The following is a 23,281-nucleotide window of genomic DNA, read 5'->3' on the forward strand; positions in this document are numbered from 1 at the left end:
GAGGTTCATTTGTACCACCTTCCTTTTACTACATGATTTTTGTTTATAAATAAAATAAATTTAAAAAAAATAAAAAATAAAATAAAATAAATAAAACAAAAATAAAAGAAAGAAAGAAAGAAAACTACATCCCGAGGAATTCATCAAAGATTGAACTAAAAAAAGAGTATACAAATTGTTACAAAGCTTCACCTAAGTCCTAATACTAAGTAATGTAGAGATCAATTTGTACCTTTTGAAGTTTTGAGTACAAGAATACACATTTCGGTTCTTTGATAAGACAAGTTGTTAACAGAGCTGAATTAAGTGCAATCAGCATATATACAAAGCCAATTAAACAATAAACACATTCCATGAACCTAAACATCCTAATGTATTTCTTCTTTTTGTTCCTCTGGAAACAGCTTTATATGGAGAGGCAAGTTGTCATACTTTCAAGAGACTGTACATTCGTCGTCATTCAACTCCCAAAAAGACCAACTTCTTGTTATCAGGCTTCGGTAACAAAAAAAAAAAAAATTAGCTACAAAACACTACTGCTATTTTCTAAAACCTCATTCGCCAAACAACAATTAGCTCTTTTCTTCCTCTTCAGTGTCACAAAGGACAGCTCCTCTGTTTTTGGCTCTGCAGGGAGTACAAGACATTGATTAAGATAGCTTAAAATTTTCAGCAATGTAAAGCACAAAAAAAGCAAAAAGGTCAACGTTGGCAAATACAGCATACCTGCGGTATGCAGGTACAACACGATGAACAACTTTAGCAGATTTGCCTTCAGCAACAGCCTGTTTATCTGGGGTGAAGTAGAGAATACAAGAAGTCAAATTTGTTTTCAAAGCATTTACAAGGCAGAAGTAACAATTACAACAGCAAACTACAGATCTGGGCTGATTTAATAAATACTTGTCAAGTTAAGATTATTCGACATAATTGAGGGCTAAGTAAATGATATTCCATGGTTCAAATTAAAAAGTTTCTTTTGGGTGCTCCTCATTATTCATTTACTAAAGATTCGCCAGCTTTGAGCAAGAGAGTAAATGCTTAATGGCGTGCCATGGTGGCAGGGTGAGTGACTGAGTTCTGTGAGTGAGATTTATGTTGCATTTAGATGTAGGGAAAGCAAAATAAGTAAAATGCGAAGTGACAATTAAAACATAATAATTTGTGAAAGTTAAAGTGGTAGATACCATTTCCAAAAATAGTAAGTTGAGTGTAAATTAAAAGAAACATTCAAAAAAGAAAAGTGACTAAGAAAGAAAGTCATTTGTAAGTTTGAGCAGGGTTAACTTATTATGGTCTGCTGCAAAAATTTCATTAAATGGTGAAACAACTTACTGTGAAGTTGTTTGAAGAGCTAAAATTTGGAGCTTCTAATTTCCCCTTTGCCAAAGCTAATTTTAGGCTTCTGTAGAAGCAGAAACAACATAAATTATATGCCCCACCTACCCACCCCAACAATTGGCCTAATGTCTGTTTTCTCAAGTTGTGAAGCAATGTGAGAAACTTGGCCAAAAGCACCTAACTCCTAGTACAAGAAAAAGGAAGCCAAAGATAAAAGGCCAAAGTAACAACTGAAAAGCCTTGTTTTGACATGCGGTTCCTTTTTTTTTTTTTTTTTTGTTTTTTGGCTAGAGGAAAATGATCGAAGACAAAAAATCCCAGTAATGTAGTCAACTGTGCAAGGAGGAGTCTGCTAATCAAACAAAAAATTACATTCACAAAAGAAATGAAAATTTTCCAAATGAAACATGTTAATACTCAGTATTATATTCACATAGATGTTTGGTTTAGAGAAGAAAAGGATTCAGATAAAATGGGATTATAGGAATAAAGTTTGCTTGTCTAGGGGAGTAAAAAGTATCAAGACGAAGGAATAGATGATGGAATAATCAAGAAATGCATATTCACCAAACAACTCCAAAGTAGTTTTTAAGAGATGTTTTGCACTTTTACAGGAAGGATCATACTAGCCTCTCCAAAACAAACATTAGTTAATCAAAATTACATACCTGAGGAATTCAGTGCAGCAGTAACAGATGAAGAGTCAGAGTACATAGGAGAAACTATATTCCCACTCCCTGTTGTTTTCTGTAGCCTTTGTTGGTCCGACTGCATCATATCAAGCTTCCTCTTAATTGCTTGGCTCTTTTCCTATATGGGAAGGAGAAAAATATATGATGGTCCAAGAAAAAAAAAAAAAAAAAGAAAAAAAGAAGAATAAAAAAAGGGGGAGATTGATGCAGATCCCACAACATATGATGCCAGCCAATGCAAATGTTAATTCATCCACATCCACTGAGGTAAGCAATTGGCACAAAGAACATTACAATCTGGATGAGAAGCAATGCTTGAAACTTGAATAAGACTATACAGCAAAAGAAAAGTAAAATAATTATCAACAGCCTTCAAAATCCAGGATTTATGGTATCTTCCTTTAACATGGACTATAAGCATTCAGTGCAGCTATGAATGAAACCAAAAATTAGCAATGACAACGTGACCAATGAGTGCCATGACCTAGTCAGGAATCCTAAGAAGCAGATAATGCAGCAAAAGATATATTATGAACTATTGGTTATACTAAAGATACTAAAATACCTTTTCTGCAGAAATCATCTGGGTCAATTGACAGCAGCGCTCTTGCTCTGGATAAACATTCAAACCAACTGTTTAATGACAGTTGAACAAAAGTGTAGCATGAAGTTGACAAGCAAACATGAAAGCAAAAAAAAAAATTCAAGATTCTCATAGCAATATAACATTGTAATGCATACTTCTCAACCAAAAAATAATGTTACACCTATCAGTTCCAATGAGCTTGATAAAACATGCCATCTTTATTACACACTTCCTTTTAGTAGTCCGGTACTACTTATCTATATGCTCCAATCAAGGGTCTATATAGAATTACCGATTTCCAAGTATAGCAGAGGTAATGTTTCACAAAGGCACAAAGCTATCTCCCAGATTTACAAACAGCCTCGAGGAAGACACTTTTGGGAAATTGGGATCAAAATGAAAAAGAAATAATCATTTAAACACTAGATGCAAGATACACTTACTCTCACAAATCAAGATAGAAGGAGAAACGGAAGATGAAATATCACTATATATGCAGATATTACCATTTTTTTCATGGATACTACGTCACCAATCCTACCTATAAGGCTATCCTCCTTTGTTTGGGGTTTGGGGGGGTTGAGGCTCTGTGGTTCAGTTAGAAGTTATTTGAATTCCTAGCTATACAAGTGCGGAATTCAACTCACAATAGAAGTAAACAATTTTTAAAATGCGGAACTCAACTCAGAATATTAGAAAACAATGCTCATTCAACCTACAGGTATGGGTCAACACCAACTACCTTCAAGCAGCTTTGTCAGGCACCTAGATACAAAAAATGTTCATGACTATATGTCTGTCTTTTCTTTGCTTCTTCAATAAGGACCTTTCCAGTCGCGCTTACTGCTTAGACATTGCAAATTTCAGGAGCAAATTTCTTTCCCCTCAATTTGATTCAGAATTCTAGTCTCACAAGTTCATATTTGATTCCAATTCAAAGTTCCGACAAACCACCACATAGTTAGTACTAACTAAAGTTAAAAGGCTTGGCCTGTAGACTTGAACTGAAGTATAATCCCTCAGGTTTTAATTCTGAGATGTATTAAATAGCAAATGGGAGCAGAAATAACCTTTTACAAAAGAATCTTGCAGGATATTGTATGCCTTGTAGAGCTCCAACGACAGATTTTCCACAACTCCACTTGCAGAAGAAGGTCCAAGCTTAGTAAGTGAAATAGATATTAAGGGCATTCCTTTAGTTTTACGAGCAATCAACTTTGCAGATGTAACCCCTACAACGAAGCAAAATTGACACTATATTTGCAGCTTGAGTCAAGATCAAAAGTTGTAAGAAGTATGAAGCAGATATGGAGGATAAATCAGATGTCGGATCACACATAGATAATATAATTATAAATCACATAGTAAGAAAATTCAGTCAATTATGGGGAACAAATCAAGCTAGCCCGGCAACAATCTTATGAAAAATGGAAACATCCTGGAAAAATGCTACTGATGTAACAAAGACAGCATGTTCTTGTCAGCATCATAAGTTCAGATCCCAAGAAAATTGGTAAGGCACAATCCACAAAAACTTGACTAATAAAAAAATTATCAAGAGAACAATAATTGGTAAGTCACAATTCAATAAACATTTACAAAGGAGAAAGTGTAGGCGTGTAAAAGGATCAAAGGAACAGAAAGCAGAAGGAATTCATTTTACTTTATTAGTATGGGTGGTTCAATAAAAAAAAAGTTAGTGCTTCAGCAATTCACTGAGTTTTTCTTTATAACAAAAGAAAATTAAAGGAGCCATGCTGAAACAAATTTCTCTTGTGAAACAGAAAAGGGTAGAGATGGATTACCACTTAATTTAGGCTGCCAATCCATAATAAGCTTCACATCTTTTGATTTTAAAGAAGCAATTACATAATTCATAAAGTCGGAACAGGAACCACTGATGCCTATGCTATCTCTCTGCACATAGATAAAACAAGTTAGCATGAATAATGAAACAGTGAAAAATCATGAGAGGCATTAAACTTTAATCCACGTAAACTCATATGTCGAATCTCACACTACCTAGAGGAATTAGAGCAGAAACTACCAAAAATTCCTCTATCATGTGCTATATTCAAATAAGATACTATAAACTTTTCTACTCTCGCAGCAGGACAAAAGGTCGTACAGATTAGAAAGGACAGAATATCTAAAAACGATTGTGACAATATTTTTAGGATTTCCTAATTCCCTATAGCTGACATATTATGTACAAGTGGGATATTGAACCAAAGTACTACCCATAACAGTGACATCTGCAAGAAACACAATAATAAACAATAGTGACAGATTACGACCTCAAATTTAGTCATAAGTCATAACAAATTGCTTCCTTAATTTATTCACAGAAAAAAACCAAATAACCGAGGCTTCCCTTCCACGGAGTACTTTTGTTGATACTATCTTCTTATACTAGTATATTTTTATGATACTGCCTTCTTAATTCACCAAAGTCCACCTCATAATGTCTTTCTAAACTATGTCCAACTCATAATGTCTTTTCTAAACTATGTACAACTCATAACCATTGTCTTTATAGTACCACCAAAAAATTTTATTGCCAATTTTCTAGCCCTAAAAGTATACTACTTATACATAAAACCCTTAACAAACTATATTGATAATTCGCCAATATCTGGTAAAATCGATACATTTTGGAACCAATTTGCCTAACAACAAATGATATAACTAGCTATAATCATAGGTTAAGAGGGTTAATTCAACACCGCAACAAACTATATGGAGCAATGTGATCCTTATACTTCAGTGTTATAATTATAGCATTTGAACAACATAAAAATATACAGGCATATGTAATTCTGAAAAAACACCCCCAAAATTGTCAACTATACATACAATGATCAATGGACATGATTATAGAACCCACTTCTTAAACCCACCTCATCACAACAGGGATTTTAGGGTTTCATCCAAAAAATTAGCTGTAATTTTACCCAGAAAACTTCCACAAGTATTAACAGGTATATGAAATTCTGAAAAATGCCCCAAAAATGCCAAATTTCACATACAACGATCAAGTACATGATATCAGAACCCATTTCTTAAACCCCATTTCATCACAGTAGGTTATTTTTTAAAATAAAAAAAAAAACACCTTTCTGGGGTTTAATTAAAGAAAAGTGTTAGAAATATACCCAGAAAAATTCCACAAGTTTGGATTTTTGCAGCTTAAAATTCTGAAAAAATAAAAGGGAAGAAAAAAGAATCAATACCATGTCATCGAGTTGGTGAACAGAGCGAAGAGCCTCCCAAGTGTAGGAACGAAAATCAGTGACATGAAAAGCGACGTGAGAGGAGTCAACTGCAAAAACCCTGAACAAAAATGGGTTCAACGCCGGAACTCCATCGCCATTAGAGGTAGCAGAAGCTTCAAACTCAGGTTTTGCTTCGCCGAAAATGGGTTGAAATTCTTCCAAATCAAACCCCATTTTCATGGATCAGTCCTCGAACCCGGGAAGCTAGAGGAGTTGCCTTAGTACGGTCTATATTGTCGTTTGATTTTTGAAGGGGAAGAGGGTGTGTGACCTATGAAATCCTAAGATGCAATTCTAGTATTCCATTTTTAATTAAGAATCATTCCTTTATACTATGTATAAACTACTTGATAATTCTCAATTCATCTTTGGTTTTTGAAATTAATGGTATTAAAATTAAAACTATAATATGGAAATCTTTAGAGAAGTATAAATTAATAGTCAATCTTAAATTTATTTCATGGTCTCATATGATAAGGGTGGGTAATTCTGTTGCTCATAACTTAGCTAGATTAGTGCCTTTTGGAGATGAACAAGTTTAGGAAAATTATTATTCCCCGTCCATCTCCCCGTATGTACTTATGGACAAGCTTTCCATTGATTGATTATGGCACTTTTCCTTGGTTTCAATATATATATATATATATATATATATATATATATATATATTGATAGTTTGATACGTGGGTTGTGGGAATAAAAGATTGAGGATTAGAGGGTTGGATTAGGATTGGAGATTAGTTGGTGAAATTCATAAAAATTCGACTAGTGTAATACTAACCTACAATATATCACGAATTCGAGGCATGATTCAATCAATCATAAAAAATTATCATAATAGATGTTCAAAGATTTTTGGTACTCTCATCATGTGCATGTAGAGATGTTAAAAACTAACTCGATATTAAACCGACTAAAAAAAACCCTCTATAACTTCACCGAACTCAACAAAGACACCCGAATTAACACCTATCAAGCTAGAATGCCCAACAAAAACTCCCACAAATCTATTCCGACTGCACCGAACCGGCGAACCCGACTTAAACATCCAAATTGACACCTACTTAGCGTGTCCAACAAAAAACTCAGCTTTGAGACGCTCACCTTAGCACCTGCTCGTACACAGTCACTCTCGCTACTTCGCTAGTCACTACCACACGGTCTTAAGGCCATCAGCATTCTGCCCTCCCTAAGAAAACTTTGTCGGCCAAACCAAAAAAAAAAAAAGGAAAGAAAGAGCAAATTCATGCAAATCAACCGCGCTAAATCAAAGAAATCAAACCCAAATCTTGTGTCACTTAGTTCAGTGAAGATGCGGAATGGCAGAGTTTCATCCAAGAAATCATCTTTGTTAACTCGCACTCTCTATATAATTCTTCTTTTTGCTATTTCAATCTTCTTCTTTCTCCTATATTCTAAGGATGTTTTAGAAGATGAACAAAACCCACTTTTTAATAATGATTTTCAGTCTATTTCTAACCCTCATCATCAATCTGAGCAGGTAAAATTGATCTTTTTACATGGGTAATCCCCAATTTCAATTAATTTGATATTGTTCTGTGTTCTTGAGCTTTTTTTGTAATCTCAAATTTCTGCCTTTCTGGGGTTGTTTTGCCTTGTGATTTTATGAATGAATGTTGATTTTGTTTCATTTATCATTATTATTCTATTATTGGGGTTTTGATCATTTGGGGTTCGGGAGATGATTAGATGTGATGAGGTCTGCTCAATTTGCTGTAAATCTGTGTAGATTGTCTATGTTATTGAAGTTGGAAATTTTAGTTGGGATAAAAAGTTGATGAATGTTACCTATTTTTAATTACTGTAATATTTGTTACCTGTGCTCTAGATTGACATTCAAATGATAAAAAGGATACTGAAGAACAATAAACTGTTTACTGGTATCTCTTTCTATGTTTTAAGTAATCTGAAATTGCTTCTATCTGTAGATAAGGAGTCCTGTGCACTATGTTGATGAGCATTTACCAGCTCGGACTTTCAGCCGTGACCTGCGCCCTTGTGTCAAGCCTACTGCTAGATACCAAGGTTAAATGTTTTGCAGTCATTCTTGCTTTTTCTTGAAGAAAGTAATAGTTGGAATTATTGTAACAGAAATTCTTAAGTGCTGCTGAAAACTTTTTGATCTTGATCGCTATCATGTCAATGTTTGCTAATGGGATATTTCTTTGACTACTTATTAAAGCGTACTAATATACTTACTAACTTGGTTCTGTATTTTCATATATGGTCAGTTGCTCAGGAATCTAACAGATATTTGACTGTAAAAAGCAATGGAGGGCTAAATCAAATGCGTACTGGTGTAAGTTACTTTGGCTTTTTTCTCTTATGATTTGTATAAGCTGGTATTGCGGCTTTGTTGAATTCATTTGCCAAAGTAAGATGCTGGCAATAAATTATTAGATATAGGTTTTAATCCGTTTGGATGGAAAATACCTGTAATAATTTAACTAGAAAAAGAATGCAATTTACCAAAACCTTTGCTAGTGCATACATGCTTGAGCTTAAATTCTTGTTCATGTGTATTTGAAGTATACATGTGTGAGTTTGCATGCATTTTTTGCAATGATGTATTGATGTGTACCTGATTCTGGCCTATTTATTTGAATGTTCATATATGCATATCTAGCGATGTTGAATATCCACACAATTAAGCATAAGCACATGATTTTACTCGGTTGCAGATTTACTCCTGTACCTTTTGTTGTTATTGATATTGATGTAAATGAAGCAAAATTCCAATCAGTGAAGCTTGAATTGTACTGAATCATAACCATCATATTGAGAAATTTGCTTTCTTTTTCAAGTTGTTTAAGCTTTCTTCCATGTTCTATTTGTTTGCTTTTTTTTCATTGTTGTAATAAATACCCTTGTCCCTAGATTGCTGATATGGTGGCTGTGGCACGCATTATGAATGCAACCCTGGTGATTCCCACTCTGGATAAACGTTCATTTTGGCAGGATTCAAGGTCTCTTTGGCAGCCCTTTGTAAAAGCTCTTCTTTGTTTCTGCTCTGTGGTTTCTTACCATATTTTAATTTTCTTGATCAGTGTATTTGGGGACATATTTGATGAGCTCTATTTCATGAGAAGCTTGCATCAGGATGTGAGAATTGTGAAGGAACTTCCTAAACAGCTGGAATCTGCTCCTCGAGCCCGCAAACACTTTGGTTCCTGGTCAGGGATGAGCTATTATGAGAATATGACACATTTGTGGAGGGAATATCAGGTGGGCCTTTTGAATTATTTATTGTTTTTTTTTCCTCTTTGTGGTACTTGGATGAGCAATTCTGTTTCCATATTCAGAACTTTTTTTTTTTTTTGGGGGGGGGGGGGGGGTTATCTTGAGTTAAGCAAACCATTGTAAACCGTCTGGATGGTGTTTTCCCAAAGTATAATGGAATTTGACTTGTCTAGTCATGATATTCAGGTGATTCATGTTGCAAAATCAGATTCTCGGCTTGCAAATAATGATCTGCCTCTTGACATTCAAAGGCTCCGATGCCGTGCTCTATACCATGCTTTACATTTCTCTCCCCCTATTGAACATTTGGGCAAGGTGAATTTCTACGTTTACTTTACCTTGCTGTCTGAAGAAAACAGATTTTGTGGAGAAAGCCATTAAAAGAACTTCTAGTATTTGCAAGAGCTTTCCATGTTTTCAGTGTTTCCTTTAGAATGATTTCAAGAGGCACACTATGGGGTATGTTTTAAATCAGGTTCTGACTTTATGGCAGTGACACCACAGAGGCTTGTGGAGCGGCTAAGGTCACGTGAGGGTCAGTACATTGCTCTTCATCTTAGATATGAGAAGGACATGCTTGCTTTTACTGGGTGTACCTATGGTCTTTCTGATGCAGAATCTGAGGAGTTGAGGAATATGAGGTACTGATATTTATATTTGCAAACACCAAATGTATATGAAGCATATGCTTCAAAGTCTAAATCTACTGCAAGAAATGCTTAGAAGCACTTCTGGTTTGTCGTAAATGGAGCTTTAGTTTCAAGACAAGGACTGGCAAAATATAGACTTTCCCAAATTTGCTGCCTAAGGAGCAGTAATCTGCAAAAAGCAACATAATGGACATAATCTAAATTAACCGATTTGTAGAACCTGATTAGGTTCGGAGGGATACAAAAATGAATAGAAAAGGCAACATAATGGACATAATCTAAATGAACCGATTTGTAGAACCTGATTAGGTTCGGAGGGATGCAAAAATGAATAGAAAAGTTTTCATGTCAACTGATGTTTGTGGTGTGTATCAATAAGCCTTCACACCACCACTATTACATGGAAGATTTAACAACCTCCCATGTTTTTTTACATAACAAACTGATGCTTCTCTGCCCAAAATTGTCAGGGAGAACACACACCACTGGAAAGTAAAGAAAATAAACTCCACAGAGCAGAGGAATGCAGGCCTTTGTCCACTTACACCCAGAGAGGTTGGGACTTTATTAAGGCTCTTGGTTATCCTCCGTCAACGTTAATTTATATTGCTGCCGGAGAGATTTATGGAGGTGCTAAGCGATTGGCCGAGCTGACTTTGCGATTTCCTAATGTGATTTTTAAGGTATGCACTAAAATTACATGCTTTTCCTTGTTAATCGACCCCCTACATTTTTTAGGACATTTGTGGAGAAGCTATCTTGGATTCCATCATTAGCTAGTTTTCTGTTGGCAGGAAATGCTGGCTACCCAAGATGAATTAGGAGCTTTTTCCCATCATGCTACTCAAGCTGCTGCTATTGATTATATCATTTCTGTGGAGAGCGATGTGTTCATTTCTTCTCATTCAGGGAACATGGCAAGAGCAGTTGAGGGTCATAGGCGGTTCCTGGAGCACAGAAAGACAATTACGCCTGACAGGTAATTGGCTGCTGGTTTGAAATACCAATGTGTCTTTATTTGTCCTTAGTGCTTGTGATGGAGTTCTTTTTTTTTTTTTTTTTTAGGGTAATCAAACCATAAGATGGTTTGCTAAACTATCCTGAAACTAGAACCATATTTCCAAATAAAATTTCCAGTTATTAGAACCAAAAGTTATCAGAAGATTTTATTTGAAGGTAGAGAAGCCCTATTGTTTCTTTGGTTTGTTGGGGAATGTCGTATCTGTTGTTTTGTTGAAGTAACGACTATTGAAACGTAAAGAAGTTGCAGTTTCTCATAGTTTGCCGGTCAAGTTGGTGGTCAAAAGTATTTTTTTACTGTCAATAACTATTCTTTTTCTTATCTTGTTAATACTCTCATGAATTGCCAACATAGGAGGCCATTTGGGGTCAACACTAGTGAAGTAGTGAGATTGTAAACCATAACAATCTTCCATCCGTTCCTTTTCACTTTGGTGGTAGGTCCCTTGGATTGACATTCTTTAGGGGGGAGGTGGTGGCCTGTTGTGAAGGTTTAGGTTGGGATTTGGGAGAAGAAGGGGTTTCTATATCTATTTGCATATGTGGATGATACTATTCATTTCTGCATACAGTTGTCAGGAGGCCTGAATGCTTGTGTATTAATATAGACAACAAATCGATTAGTGATGTCAAATGTTCTATCTTGTGTATTAATTTTGTTATGTTTTCTAATATCATATGTTGACCTGTTTTCTGCAGGAAGGGTCTAATTGAAGTATTCGATAAGTTGGATTCTGGAAAACTACAGGAAGGGCCATCCGTATCCAATATTGTCAAAAGGATGCATAGGAATAGGTAAGATTAAAAGAGCTATACTTCAGTTGTGTTTAGGAAGTAGGCCATTAGCCATACTTTCTCCTTGCGACATAATTTTATATATCGTGCCAATATTGGTAAGTGTCACACTCTCGTTCTCTTTTACATTATAGGCAAGGGGCTCCAAGGAAAAGGAGTGGCCCTCCACCAGGAATTAAGGGCAGAGCACGATTCCGGTTTGAAGAATCATTTTATCAGAATCCGTACCCAGAATGCATATGCAAGTCATAGGATCATTTGCTGCAACTTTAACATGAATTCTTTTTTGTGAATCTGCTGATGGTTTTGATGACTCCAGAGTATTTTTTTGGGCATGGCTTCACCTTATGTCCTTGTCACGAATGTGCAAAAATGAGCTAGGATATATGTTACTTTCCCTTTGTTGTAAAAATATATATCTACAATTTTGTTATCATTTTTTTTGGTAATTCTTTTTGTTTCATTACATCATTTAGAGAATTAGGGCTCTAAATTGGGTTAATAATGTACATTTTACATTCTGATTGCGGCATCATCAGCTACTAAATTAGCTTCTCGAGCTTTTTATTCGTTATGCTTGTGTTTCCTGATATAAACGATATTTGATGTTTAATTCATGCATTGAATATACTTCTAGTTGTTATGCTTATTGAGTGTTTCTTTTAGCAAAAGAATTTTTTTTTAAAAAAAGTTTGAAGGAGCTATGCAGCCAATGCTTGCATTACCAATTAATTTAGGCTGCCAATAATAAGCTTCACATCTTTTAATTTTAAAATAGTAGTTACATAGTAATTCATAAAATCAGAGCAAGAACCACCCATGCCTATGCTATTTCTCAAGAATAATGTAAAATTCGAAATTTTAGGCACTAAAACAAGGTAATAAGAATAATGTAAGTATATAACATTCTTTTAGATTGTGAAACATCATAACCAAAAGAAAAGATTATTACGAGCGTAATTTAATTACCGGTTCACTTCACTTAAAAAAAAATATTGAGTAAAAATAATTTCTGTTTAGTAAATTCAGTATTCTTAAACAAGAATTATAATAGAAAATCAGTAAAAATAATTTCAATTCAGTAAAATTAATTTAAATTTAGTAAAAATAATTTAAGTTCAGCAAATATAATTTTGTTTCAGTTGTATGTAGGTTATTATTGCCGCCAATGTAAAATAAAAAACTGTAAAATTTTGGGCAACATTAAGCTTGAAACCGCCAAAGAATTAAAAAAAAAAAAAAAACACCCACCCACAAAATCAATCCTTGAATTTCATCCTCCCATAGCAGCAAATTCGTTGATGTGTTGCGCAATTTCATCAGAAATTCATTGGTTGTCTTGATCGTGATCTTGGGTATAATCGAAATCGTGCTTCCAATTTCAGGTAATCTCTGATTTATGATGGTTCTTTGAATTTTATTTATTTATTATTTTCAAGAATCTCTCAAAATCAAGTTTTTTATTTTTTTTGTAATTGAATTCTGATTTTATTTTTTAGAGAAATTACATGCAAATTCATAAGTTTTGATTATAAGATGAAAATTGCAATTTTGGTGTGCTGGGATAGTTTATGATGCTTGGAATTCACAAGTTTTGATTATAAGTAGAGTATTCTGCGTCCTTTTCCCCTTCCAAATTGGTGCATGAATTGATCTGCGTTATATAGAAAGATTGTAAGGACGAATATTATAAAGGCTACGCAATTCAATGTTGATAAAATTCTGGTGTACACACGCACAAAACTACACCCGGGTGTATCGTACACTATGAGTATTTTGTTCACATTTTGATGATTGTTTTCTTTCATCGTCAAATGAAGTGCAAAAACTAACTTTGGGTTAGTTGGGTGTACGGTACACCCGGTGTATATAACAAATACCACGCACAAAGAATATATAGAAATGAAGAGGGTATGCAGAGAACTGACCAGAGTACTAAGCAGAACAACAATGAGAGTACAACTGATCATCATTCATCAATGATCTCTCATTTGATACCTCTACAGAACCTGAAAAATGCAGTAATATAATTTCATTAAAAAAAAATAAAAATAAAACCATCAGTTTGTTTATTCTATTTTGGCAAGGTAGTTTATGATGTTTATACTAGCGAGAATTAGCTTGGTGTTCTTTGGATCATAATCTATTTACATCTGCATAATTTTACCAGACAGACTTCAAATCTGAATCTACTCGTTTCTGTTTTTTATCTTTTGGAAAATTATAGAGGATGGTTTCCGAATCCAGTACAGTTGGTGTTCTGCCCTCCAAACAAACATTACAGCATAGCCCAAGGCTACTGCAGGACAAGGAGTTAACTACAAGGTTAAGTCCCCAAATTAACTTTTCCACTCCAATAACACCAAGCAGTTTCCATAGTGAGCCACAAATCAGTAGGAAACGCCGTCGATTTTGTGAATCACAGCCCAGTTTTCATGCTACTAACCAGATTAATCTAGGCCTCAGTGATGAGAATTCATCAATAAAGCGAGATGTCCCTTTTGTTAGTTGGCCACAAAATTTTACATTTCAAAGTCATGAGGTGAATAAGTTTGTTCAAGGCTCTGAAACAAAACAGCCTTCTTTTTTTGTCAAGAATCATCATGAATTTCCAAGGAAAGCATCACCTTCTGGAATTGGAATGAACTTGAACAATGCCGGGTTGTTTGCTTTAGATGGAAATAATAAGGGAAGTGATAAGGAAGAAGTGGATTCGTCTGTGGATTTTTCCAAGGCAATTGAGGATGCAATAAGCAGAATTGAGTCCCTTATTCCATCACTTCAAAAGCTTGTTAAAACTGACCAGTCATCAAACCAAAAGAGTGTTGAGAATTTGGTTATGCCCAATATCTCAAGTTCAGCAAATCCTTTACGCAAGGAAAAAGACTTGGTAGCAACAAATGAGCTACGCCTCACTGACAATTCGGCTGTATTTGGTGAAAATATGTTTTTTAACCAAGGGAGTCCAATGCTTAGAAAAGGCAACTCTCCAGCTCTTTCTCAGGTCAAATGGAGCAGGAATATTGATTCTGTAGGTCATGGTGATGGTATGCGACAACAGATGCTTTATCAGAACGGAGATTTTGATCCTATGAGAGGTGAGATCAAATGCTCGAATGTGACACATAGATTGGTTGATAAACCGTCAGGTTGGGTATCAGCTCAAAGTGATGATAGAATGAATGGAGTAGAGTTGGTGAAGAACTCAAATGCTCAGTCAATCAGCCAGGTTCCTGGGCCTATGTTTAAGGCCGACTTTGGTAGACCTGAGTCACTTGAAGGTAAATTGAGTAGGAATGAATCTTTTTCAAGTCATGCCTCAAAACATGTACAAGGTTTGAGGCTCATGCCACATCAGTCTTATCGTGGAGAGGCTATTGAAAGAGAAGCGACATTGAGGCCTTGCACACAAGTTCCATCTGCGGGGTCTACAAGTTCCATGAAACATAACAGAACAAGTAATGCGAGTCCTCCTCATCAGAAATGGAGTCACAGTCGTAGAAGTGGAAGAATTGCACAAGAAATGGGCCAATCATCGAAGATGATCAGGTCTAGGGATTCTTTTAACAGAAATAGTCTAATCAGGAAAAGTATTAAGGGGCCTTTGTACAGCAAGGTTGCACCTCATGATCAAATCTCAGAGGAAACGAGTTGGAATTCATGCACTTCTTCTGGCTCAACAACTCAACAAAGTGGCTCGCCGTCTTCTTTGAGTGGGAGTTATGAATTATCAGGAAGTGATAGTTATGATAGTGATGAAAGTGAGCCACTGCATGAGAAAGTGAGCCACTCAACAAGGATGAGAGAACAGCCTGGATACACTGATAGTATCACTTCAGGATACGATGATACTTCTTCCTATTCTAACAGTAGAGATGACTACTCTGATGCAAAATCCTCGAGCCAAATGAGTTCAGAACGGTTACATAAGTGGGACCCACAAAAGGAAGGAGGAAAAAGGAAAGGGAGATTGAGGAGACTTGGAAGGAAGCTAGGGATGATTTTTCACCACCATCACCATCACCACCACCATCATTATAGGGATGAGTCTGATGCACGTCATGCTAGATCATTTTGGAAACGACTTGGAGAGATGTTTCATCACACAAAAAATGCCAATCATCGTCAGAAACTAAAGTCAGAGAAGCCAAGAAAATCTGAGGTCAAGACTTTGGTGAAGAGGAAACAACCAGGATATTTTCATGCACTTGTAAGTGGGCTAATGAAGCACATGAAGCATTCTAAGAAACCTAAACAAGTGAAGAATGGTTTCAAGGGGCTTGGAAGTGGCCGTCATGGGGGTAAAAAGAAGGGGAAAAAACTGCTTTGGTGGCCGAAAATTCATGGGGGAAGAGGCAGAGTGAAGGTGCCCAACAAAGGAAAGGTCAGGCTCGGAAATTATAGGACAAAAAGTTTTGCTGCAGCTAAGATGATTTTGAAGAAATGAAAGTGTCTCATTGTATTTGTATCAATTATGTATATGTATGTTAACAATGTAGCATTGATTTTTCAAAGTTGCTTCATGTTCTTTTGATCAAAACATGAAAATCTCTTTCATATCAAAAAGATTAATTGCCTAGTATTTCTACATAATGTAATATTTTATAATTTCTTCCTACTTTTATTGAATATCATATGGATGATGAAAACACATTAAGGTAATAAGCGACTGTCTGAGCTGACTTTGCGATTTCCTAATGTGATTTTTAAGGTATGCTCTAAAATTACATGCTTTTCCTTGGTAATGACCCCTGGACATTTGTGGAGAAGCTATCTTGGTTTCCGTCATTAACTAGTTCTTTGTTGGCAGGAAATGCTGGCTACCCAAGATGAATTAGGAGCTTTTTCCCATCACGCTACTCAAGCTGCTGCTATTGATTATATCATTTCTGTAGAGAGTGATGTGTTCATTTCTTCTCATTCAGGGAACATGGTAAGAGCAGTTGAGGGTCATAGGCGGTTCCCGGAGCACAGAAAAACAATTACACCTGACAGGTAATGGGCTGCTGGTTTGAAAATTGAAATACCAATTTGTCTTTATCTGTCCTTAGTGCTTGTGATGGAGTTCATTGTTTTTGTGCAAAGAATCAAGCCATTAGATGGTTTACTAAGTTATTTTTAAACTAGAACCATATTTCCATATAAAATTTGAGTACTAGAACCAAAAGTTATCAGAAGATTTGGTTTGAAGCTAGAGGAGCTCTATTGTTTCTCTGGTTGGTTGGGTGTATCTTATCAGTTGTTTTGTTTAAGTAACGACTGTTGAAACATAAAGAAGTTGCAGCTCCTCAAGTTTGCCTGTCATGTTGGTGGTCAAAAGCATTTTTTTTTTTTTTTTATGTCAATAACTATTCTGTTTCTTATATATTCTCGTAAATTGCCAACATAGGAGGCCGTTTGGGGTCAAAACTATAAAGATTATAAACAATGCATTCTTGCATCCATTCCTCTTCACTTTGGTGGTAGGTCCCTTGGATTGACATTTTTCTAGGGAGGAGTTGGTGGCTGTCTTGAAGGTTTAGGTTGGAGATTTGGGAGTGAGAAGGGGTTTGTCTATCTATTTTCAAATGTGGATGATACGATTCATTTCTGCATATAGCGTCAGGAGGTCTGAATTCTACATATATCTTATCAATGTCAAGCCATAGTTTATAGAGTCTGAAAGAAAAACTTGATTCAAATAATATCAAATTTGACTTGTTTTTGGGTTAAAAACCTGAATAACTTGGACCATTTATAAGTCAGTAGGTTATTTAAAAACCTAAGTAATGATAATTATATGGAAGTAACTTGAAAGATTTTATGGAAGCACCTTCAGACATGAATGTATTGATAATATATAACTTAATTTTCTGAAAAAAATCTGGTGTCTTAAGTCTTGCACGATAAAGGGATCCCTTGGGAATTTTAAGTCTGTATAGCATTAAAGTAAATTCTACTTTCACCTATTCAAAAAAATAAATAAATAAAAAAAAAAAATAACACTTCCACAATTGTACATATTTTTCTTTAGACAACAAACAGCTCAGTAGTTCCACAGTTGCTGGAATGTTCTATCTTGTGTTTTATTTTTGTTATTGTTTGTCATATTATATGTTGACCTGTTTTCTGCAGGAAGGGTCTAACTGAAGTATTCGATAAGTCAGATTCTGGACAACTACAGGAAGGGCCATCCGTATCCAATATTGTTAAAAAGATGCATAAGAATAGGAAAGACTTAAAAGAGTAGAAGAGCTATACTTCAACTGTGTTTAGGAAGTAGGTCATTACACTCATTAGCCATGCATTCAGCATTAATTTCTCCTTATATCGTGCCATATTGGTAAGTGTCACACTCTCATTTTCTTTGACATTACAGGCAAGGGGCTCCAAGGAAAAGGAGTGGCCCTCCACCAGGAATTAAGGGCAGAGCACGATTCCGGTTTGAAGAATCATTTTATCAGAATCCGTACCCTGAATGCATATGCAAGTCATAGGATCATTTGCTGGTGGTTTTGATTACTCCAAAGCATTTTTACTACAATTTTGTTATCATCCCTTTCGTTAATTCTTCTTGTTTCATTACATCATTAAGAGCTCTGAATTGGGTTAATGTTGTACGAAGTATATTTGACATTCTGATTAAGATTCAATTTTTAATACATAGTCACCAACTCAGCTTTTGAACAACGAGACTTCTTCTGAATTCCATAAAGAGCACCTGATAACATCTAATTTAAGAGATAAACTGCTAACATTATTAACATCAGAACTCAATCTTTCAGTCATATATATCATTGTTTATCAGCATTATTGTTTCACTCTTCCAACATCAGATTACTGTTATTTATTTTGTGCAACTCTCCTGCTAATTCTCATTATACCGATCTCATCAACGTGCCTATAGTTTGCTGATATTTGATGTTTAATTCATGTATTAAAAATACTTTATATACTCGTTGATTGAATCGAGCAGTCTATGCAGCCTATGCTGAAACCGAATTTCTCAAGTGAAACAGAAGAAGACACTGCATTACCACTTAATTTGGGCTGCCAATAATAAGCTTCCATCTTTTGATTTAAAAGAAGCAGTTGCATAATTCATAAACTCAGAGCAAGAACCACTATTCCACTAATGCCTATGCACTCTATCTGCACAAAAATAAAACAAGGAAACATTCGAAAATTCAGGCACTATACTTTAATACAAGTAGGCTCATATGCTGCCTCACATTATTTGGAGGAATCATCAAATTACCAGCAGATAAAAATCAAGTTAGAATCTATCGGATGCCCGAGCTGTGATAGTTCTATGCCTTGAAGAGATTTTGGCAGCAGGGGAGCCCATAATAAGGCGGCATAGACAGTCTGTTGCAATTTTGATAGCATCATGAGAACCCACAATGTGAATCTTGTTAGCAGCAACTACAATTAGAGCTGTCAATTCGGGTAAACGGGTCGGGTTTGGGTCGGGTAAGAGTGGGTCGGGTCAACTCGGGTTGGGTCAATTCAGATTAATTCCATAACCTATGCGGGTCGGGTTTGGGTTGGGTCATACTTGAGTCGGGTCACGTCGGGTCATACTTCTTATCAGGTTTGGGTCGGGTTTAAGTAGGGTTACATTCGGGTCGGGTGAACAATAGGTCGGGTTTAATTCGGGTTTTCACGGGTTGGGGTAATTCTCGGGTTCGAGTCGGGTTCGGTTCAAATCAATAATTTGCGGGTTAGAATCAGGTCGGGTCATTCTCGGGTTTGAGTCGAGTTCGGTTCAAGTCAATAATTCGCAGATTATAATCAGGTCGGGTCATTTTCAAGTCGGGTCAGTCTTGGGTTCAAGTCGGGTTCGGTTCAAGTTAATAATTTGCGGGTTATAATCAGGTTGGGTCATTTCCAAGTCGGGTCATTCTCGGATTCAAATCGGGTTATGTTCAAGTCAATAATTTGCAGGTTACAATCAGGTCGGGTCATTTCCAAGTCAGGTCATATTCAAGTTCAACTAACTATAAATAGATAATTATCATTTTTATCAAGCTAATTATTTCCTTTGACTATAATATATATGGCAATATACTAATGAACTACAGTTTATAATATAGGAAGATAATTATCTCCTTTGACCATACAACAAATATATACTATATTTAACCTTAAATTTGAGAATGATGCTCCTTTCTTTTGCTGGCCTGGACCGACTTGGTCTCCCAAGACAAAAATGCTTTGATCAACAATAATAAGGTGGTCTAAATTGCATTTAAGGTGATTTGAAATCGGGTCAGGAACAATTTGGGTTGAATTTAGGTCTGGTCAATAACAAGTCGTGTTAATTTTGAGTCGAGTTAGTAACAAATCGGGTTGAATTTTTGGGTTGGGTAAGTAATACGTAAGGTAAAATTTGGGTCGGGTCAATAATAAGTCGGGTTGAATTTGGGTCAGGTCAATAACAAGTCGGATTAAATTCAGGTCGGGTTGTAATAGGTAGGGTTAAATTCGAGTCGGGTTAGGAACGAGTTGGGTTTAATTCAGGTCAGGTTAGTAACAAATCGGGTTAAATTCGGGTTTTGACGGGTAAAAACGGGTTTGGGTCAATTTCGGTTCAAGTCAGGTTCGTTGCAAGTTAATTAAATTGGCCGTTGTAAACCGGTAAATCAATTCAAGTTGTAAACCGGTAAATTGGCCGTTTAAAAGCAAATTGAATGGTTCCCACACCCAATTGGACTCCCAGAGGGTATTTGGTACCATGGTAAACATTTCGGCAATTTTTATTTCCGGGCGAAAAATAGTCAAAAAAGTCCAAAATTGAAGGCTAATATCCACGCTTTTTGAGAAATTTTGGAGGTTCCGGGGCCCTGTGTCGAAAAGTCTTGAAATTCTATGGGATACATCTCGGGGTCATATAATGTCGTTTGAAACCATATATGATCATTATTTGTTGTCATAAATGTTCGTGGTAGGCTTGAATTAATGAAATCGGTGCAAGTTGTAAACCGGTAAATTGGTCGTTTAAAGGCAAATTGGATGGTTCCACCCACCCAATTAGACTTCCGAAGGGTATTAGGGACCATGGTAAACATTTCGGCAATTTTTATTTCCGGGCGAAAAAAATCAAAAAATTTCAAAATTGAAGGCTAATATCCACGCTTTTTGAGAAATTTTGGAGGTTTCGGATCTCAGTGTAGAAAATATTAATATTTTAGGGGATACATCTCGGGGTCATATAATGCCGTTTGGGACCATATATGATCATTATATGTTGTCATAAATGTTCGTAGTAGGCTTGAGTTAATGAAATCCGTGCAAGTTGTAAACCGGTAATTAAATTGGCCTTTTAAAGGCAAATTGGATGGTTCCACCTACCCAATTGGACTCCCGGAGGATATTAGGGACCATGGTAAACATTTCGGCAATTTTTATTACCGGACGAAAAAAAGTAAAAAAATTCCAAAATTGAAATCCGCGTTTTTTGAGAAATTTGGGATGTTTCGAGGCCCGGTGTCGAAAAGTTTTGAGATTTAAGGGGATACATCTCGGGGTCATATTATGTCGTTTGGAACCATATATGATCATTATATGTTGTCATAAATGTTCGTAGTAGGCTTGAGTTAATTTAATCGGTGCAAGTTGTAAACCGGTAAATTGGCCGTTTAAAGGCAAATAGGATGGTTCCACCCACCCAATTGGACTCCCGGAGGATATTAGGGACCATGGTAAAAATTTCGTCAATTTTTATTTCCGGGCGAAGAAAAGTAAAAAAAATTCCAAAATTGAAGGCTAATATCCACGTTTTTTGAGAAATTTTAGAGGATTCGAGGCCCCGTGTCGAAAAGCCTTTAAATTTTAGGAGATTAATCTCGGGGTCATATAATGCCGTTTGAAACCATATATGATCACTATATGTTGTCATAAATGTCTGTGGTAGGCTTGAGTTAATGAAATCGGCGTAAGTTGTAAACCGGTAAATTGGCCGTTTAAAGGCAAATTGGATGGTTCCACCCACCCAATTGGACTTCCGGAGGATATTATGGACCATGGTAAAAATTTCGGCAATTTTTATTTCCGGGCGAAGAAAAGTAAAAAATTCCAAAATTGAAGGTTAATATCCACGTTTTTTGAGAAATTTTGGATCGGAGGTTTCAGGACCCGGTGTCGAAAAGCCTTTAGATTTTAGGGGATTAATCTCGGGGTCATATAATACCGTTTGGAACCATGTATGATCATTATATGTTGTCATAAATGTTTGTGGTAGGCTTGAGTTAATGAAATCGACGTAAGTTGTAGACCGGTAAATTGGCCGTTTAAAGGCAAATCGGATGGTTCCACCCACCCAATTGGACTCCCGGAGGATATTAGAGATCATGGTAAACATTTTGACAATTTTTATTTTTGGGGCAAAAAAAAGTCAAAAAATTCAAAAATTGAAAGTTATTATCCACGTTTTTTGAGAATTTTTGGAGTCTTCGGGGCCCAATGTCGTAAAATCTTGAAATTCTAGGGAATCGGGGTTATATAATGTCGTTAGGAACCATATATGATCTTTATTTGTTGTCATAAATGTTCGGGGTAGGCTTGAATTAATGAAATCGCTGTAAGTTTTAAACTGGTAAATTGGTCGTTTAAAGGCAAATTGGATGATTCCACCCACCCAGTTGGACTCCGGGAGGATATTTGGTACTACGGTAAACATTTCGACAATTTTTATATCCGGGCGAAAAAAGTCAAAAAATTACAAATTTAAAGGCTAATATCCACGCTTTTTGAGAAATTTTGGAGGTTTCGGCCTTCAATCCTAGTTTTAGTAGCATTTTCAATCATGAATTTGGTCTTCCCACCTTTCCCACAAATCCTTCCAATGGCTCGAGTCAAGTGATCCCCCCAAAGAGTACGCTTGATATCCAGGATATCGATTGTAGACATATGAAAATGATCATACTTGAGAAAAACATCCCTTACTTGCTCAGGTTCAAACCCCCACATGAAGGCTTGAACATAGCTAGCACACTTGTAAAGGTTGCTAATGTCCGGGGTGTTAAGCATAGTCTTAGTTCAACTTGTTTCGCCTTAAGGTTCATGCGGATGTCAATTTCATGTCATTGCGAATGGGCTCGTAAATCTGGCTTTTCCATGTTTTGCAAGAGGTGTGCGACGGTGTGGTAGTGCAGGCACAAAGCAGAACTGAAGTTCAACACTATCTAACACTTCTTGAGGCTGAATGGCCCCAAATTTTGGCTTCCTTGCCAATTCCATATTACGAAGAAAACTGAATCTATACATCCAAAGAGTATTAGAGCCTTTTATATACACTCAAATGCACAGAGGTACATGCACCCAAGGGTGGTTTTATAAATAAAAATTTTCAAAGGGGTATAAAACCATGAACAACAATCAGGCATTAAATTGAACCAACTTCGAGTTTTGCTCGAAGTATCATAAAACATTATATATATCATGCAAATATTACGGTTGAAGAATCCATCCAACAACTTATTAATTTGGTTACTTTCACAATTCACAAAGGCAACAAATTAAATAATTTTACTAAGAAAAATTCACTTCAAAACACCACTAAAACTGTTTGCTTAATCCTCTAAGGCCTAAATTAAGGAGTCGTTTAAATGATTTTAAAGAAGCAGGCGCAGTTTCAAAGACACACTAAGGGGCCGTTTGGTTCATTAAACTGAAAAGGAT

General features: G+C 36.0%; 2 protein-coding genes and 2 pseudogenes across 3 annotated transcripts; 2 read left to right on the forward strand and 2 right to left on the reverse strand.

Annotated features, from left to right (window-relative positions):
• Nucleotides 1–60: 60 nt before the first annotated feature.
• On the reverse strand, nt 61–6,204 carry LOC145625406 (uncharacterized). Its single transcript, XM_081678455.1, has 7 exons — nt 5,853–6,204; nt 4,425–4,536; nt 3,690–3,851; nt 2,599–2,645; nt 2,010–2,151; nt 727–793; nt 61–627 (listed from the first exon to the last, which is right to left on the reverse strand). Exons 1-7 carry the CDS (start codon nt 6,072–6,074, stop codon nt 573–575), a joined length of 807 nt encoding a protein of 268 aa, XP_081534581.1. The 5' UTR covers nt 6,075–6,204; the 3' UTR covers nt 61–572.
• An 836-nt stretch (nt 6,205–7,040) lies between these two features.
• Nucleotides 7,041–12,265, forward strand: LOC145625417 (O-fucosyltransferase 38-like; annotated as a pseudogene). The gene is made up of 11 exons (XR_014110499.1): nt 7,041–7,395; nt 7,844–7,940; nt 8,147–8,214; nt 8,793–8,881; nt 8,963–9,140; nt 9,342–9,470; nt 9,660–9,796; nt 10,276–10,488; nt 10,600–10,784; nt 11,525–11,620; nt 11,755–12,265. The product of XR_014110499.1 is annotated as an O-fucosyltransferase 38-like (transcript).
• A 602-nt stretch (nt 12,266–12,867) lies between these two features.
• LOC145625423 (uncharacterized) lies at nt 12,868–16,170 on the forward strand. Its single transcript, XM_081678466.1, has 2 exons — nt 12,868–13,005; nt 13,848–16,170. The coding sequence occupies exon 2, from the start codon at nt 13,851–13,853 to the stop codon at nt 16,065–16,067; it is 2,217 nt and encodes a 738-aa protein (XP_081534592.1). The 5' UTR covers nt 12,868–13,005; nt 13,848–13,850; the 3' UTR covers nt 16,068–16,170.
• Nucleotides 16,171–18,875: 2,705 nt separating this feature from the next.
• Nucleotides 18,876–22,840, reverse strand: LOC145625429 (pre-rRNA-processing protein PNO1-like; annotated as a pseudogene).
• Between the last annotated feature and the right edge of the window lie 441 nt (nt 22,841–23,281).

Source organism: Chenopodium album, chromosome 1 (genome assembly GCF_948465745.1).
Source record: "Chenopodium album chromosome 1, dcCheAlbu1.1, whole genome shotgun sequence".
Taxonomy (NCBI): domain Eukaryota; kingdom Viridiplantae; phylum Streptophyta; class Magnoliopsida; order Caryophyllales; family Amaranthaceae; genus Chenopodium; species Chenopodium album.

Excerpts from the sequence above, each read along its gene's own strand:
- LOC145625406 (XM_081678455.1), bottom strand. The coding sequence starts at position 6,074 with ATGAAAATGGGGTTTGATTTGGAAGAATTTCAACCCATTTTCGGCGAA. Across the intron at positions 4,537-5,852 it reads TTCACCAACTCGATGACATG|AGAGATAGCATAGGCATCAG; the intron begins GTATTGATTCTT and ends ATCTATGTGCAG. Across the intron at positions 2,646-3,689 it reads GCAAGATTCTTTTGTAAAAG|AGCAAGAGCGCTGCTGTCAA; the intron begins GTTATTTCTGCT and ends ATGTTTATCCAG.
- LOC145625423 (XM_081678466.1), top strand. The coding sequence starts at position 13,851 with ATGGTTTCCGAATCCAGTACAGTTGGTGTTCTGCCCTCCAAACAAACA.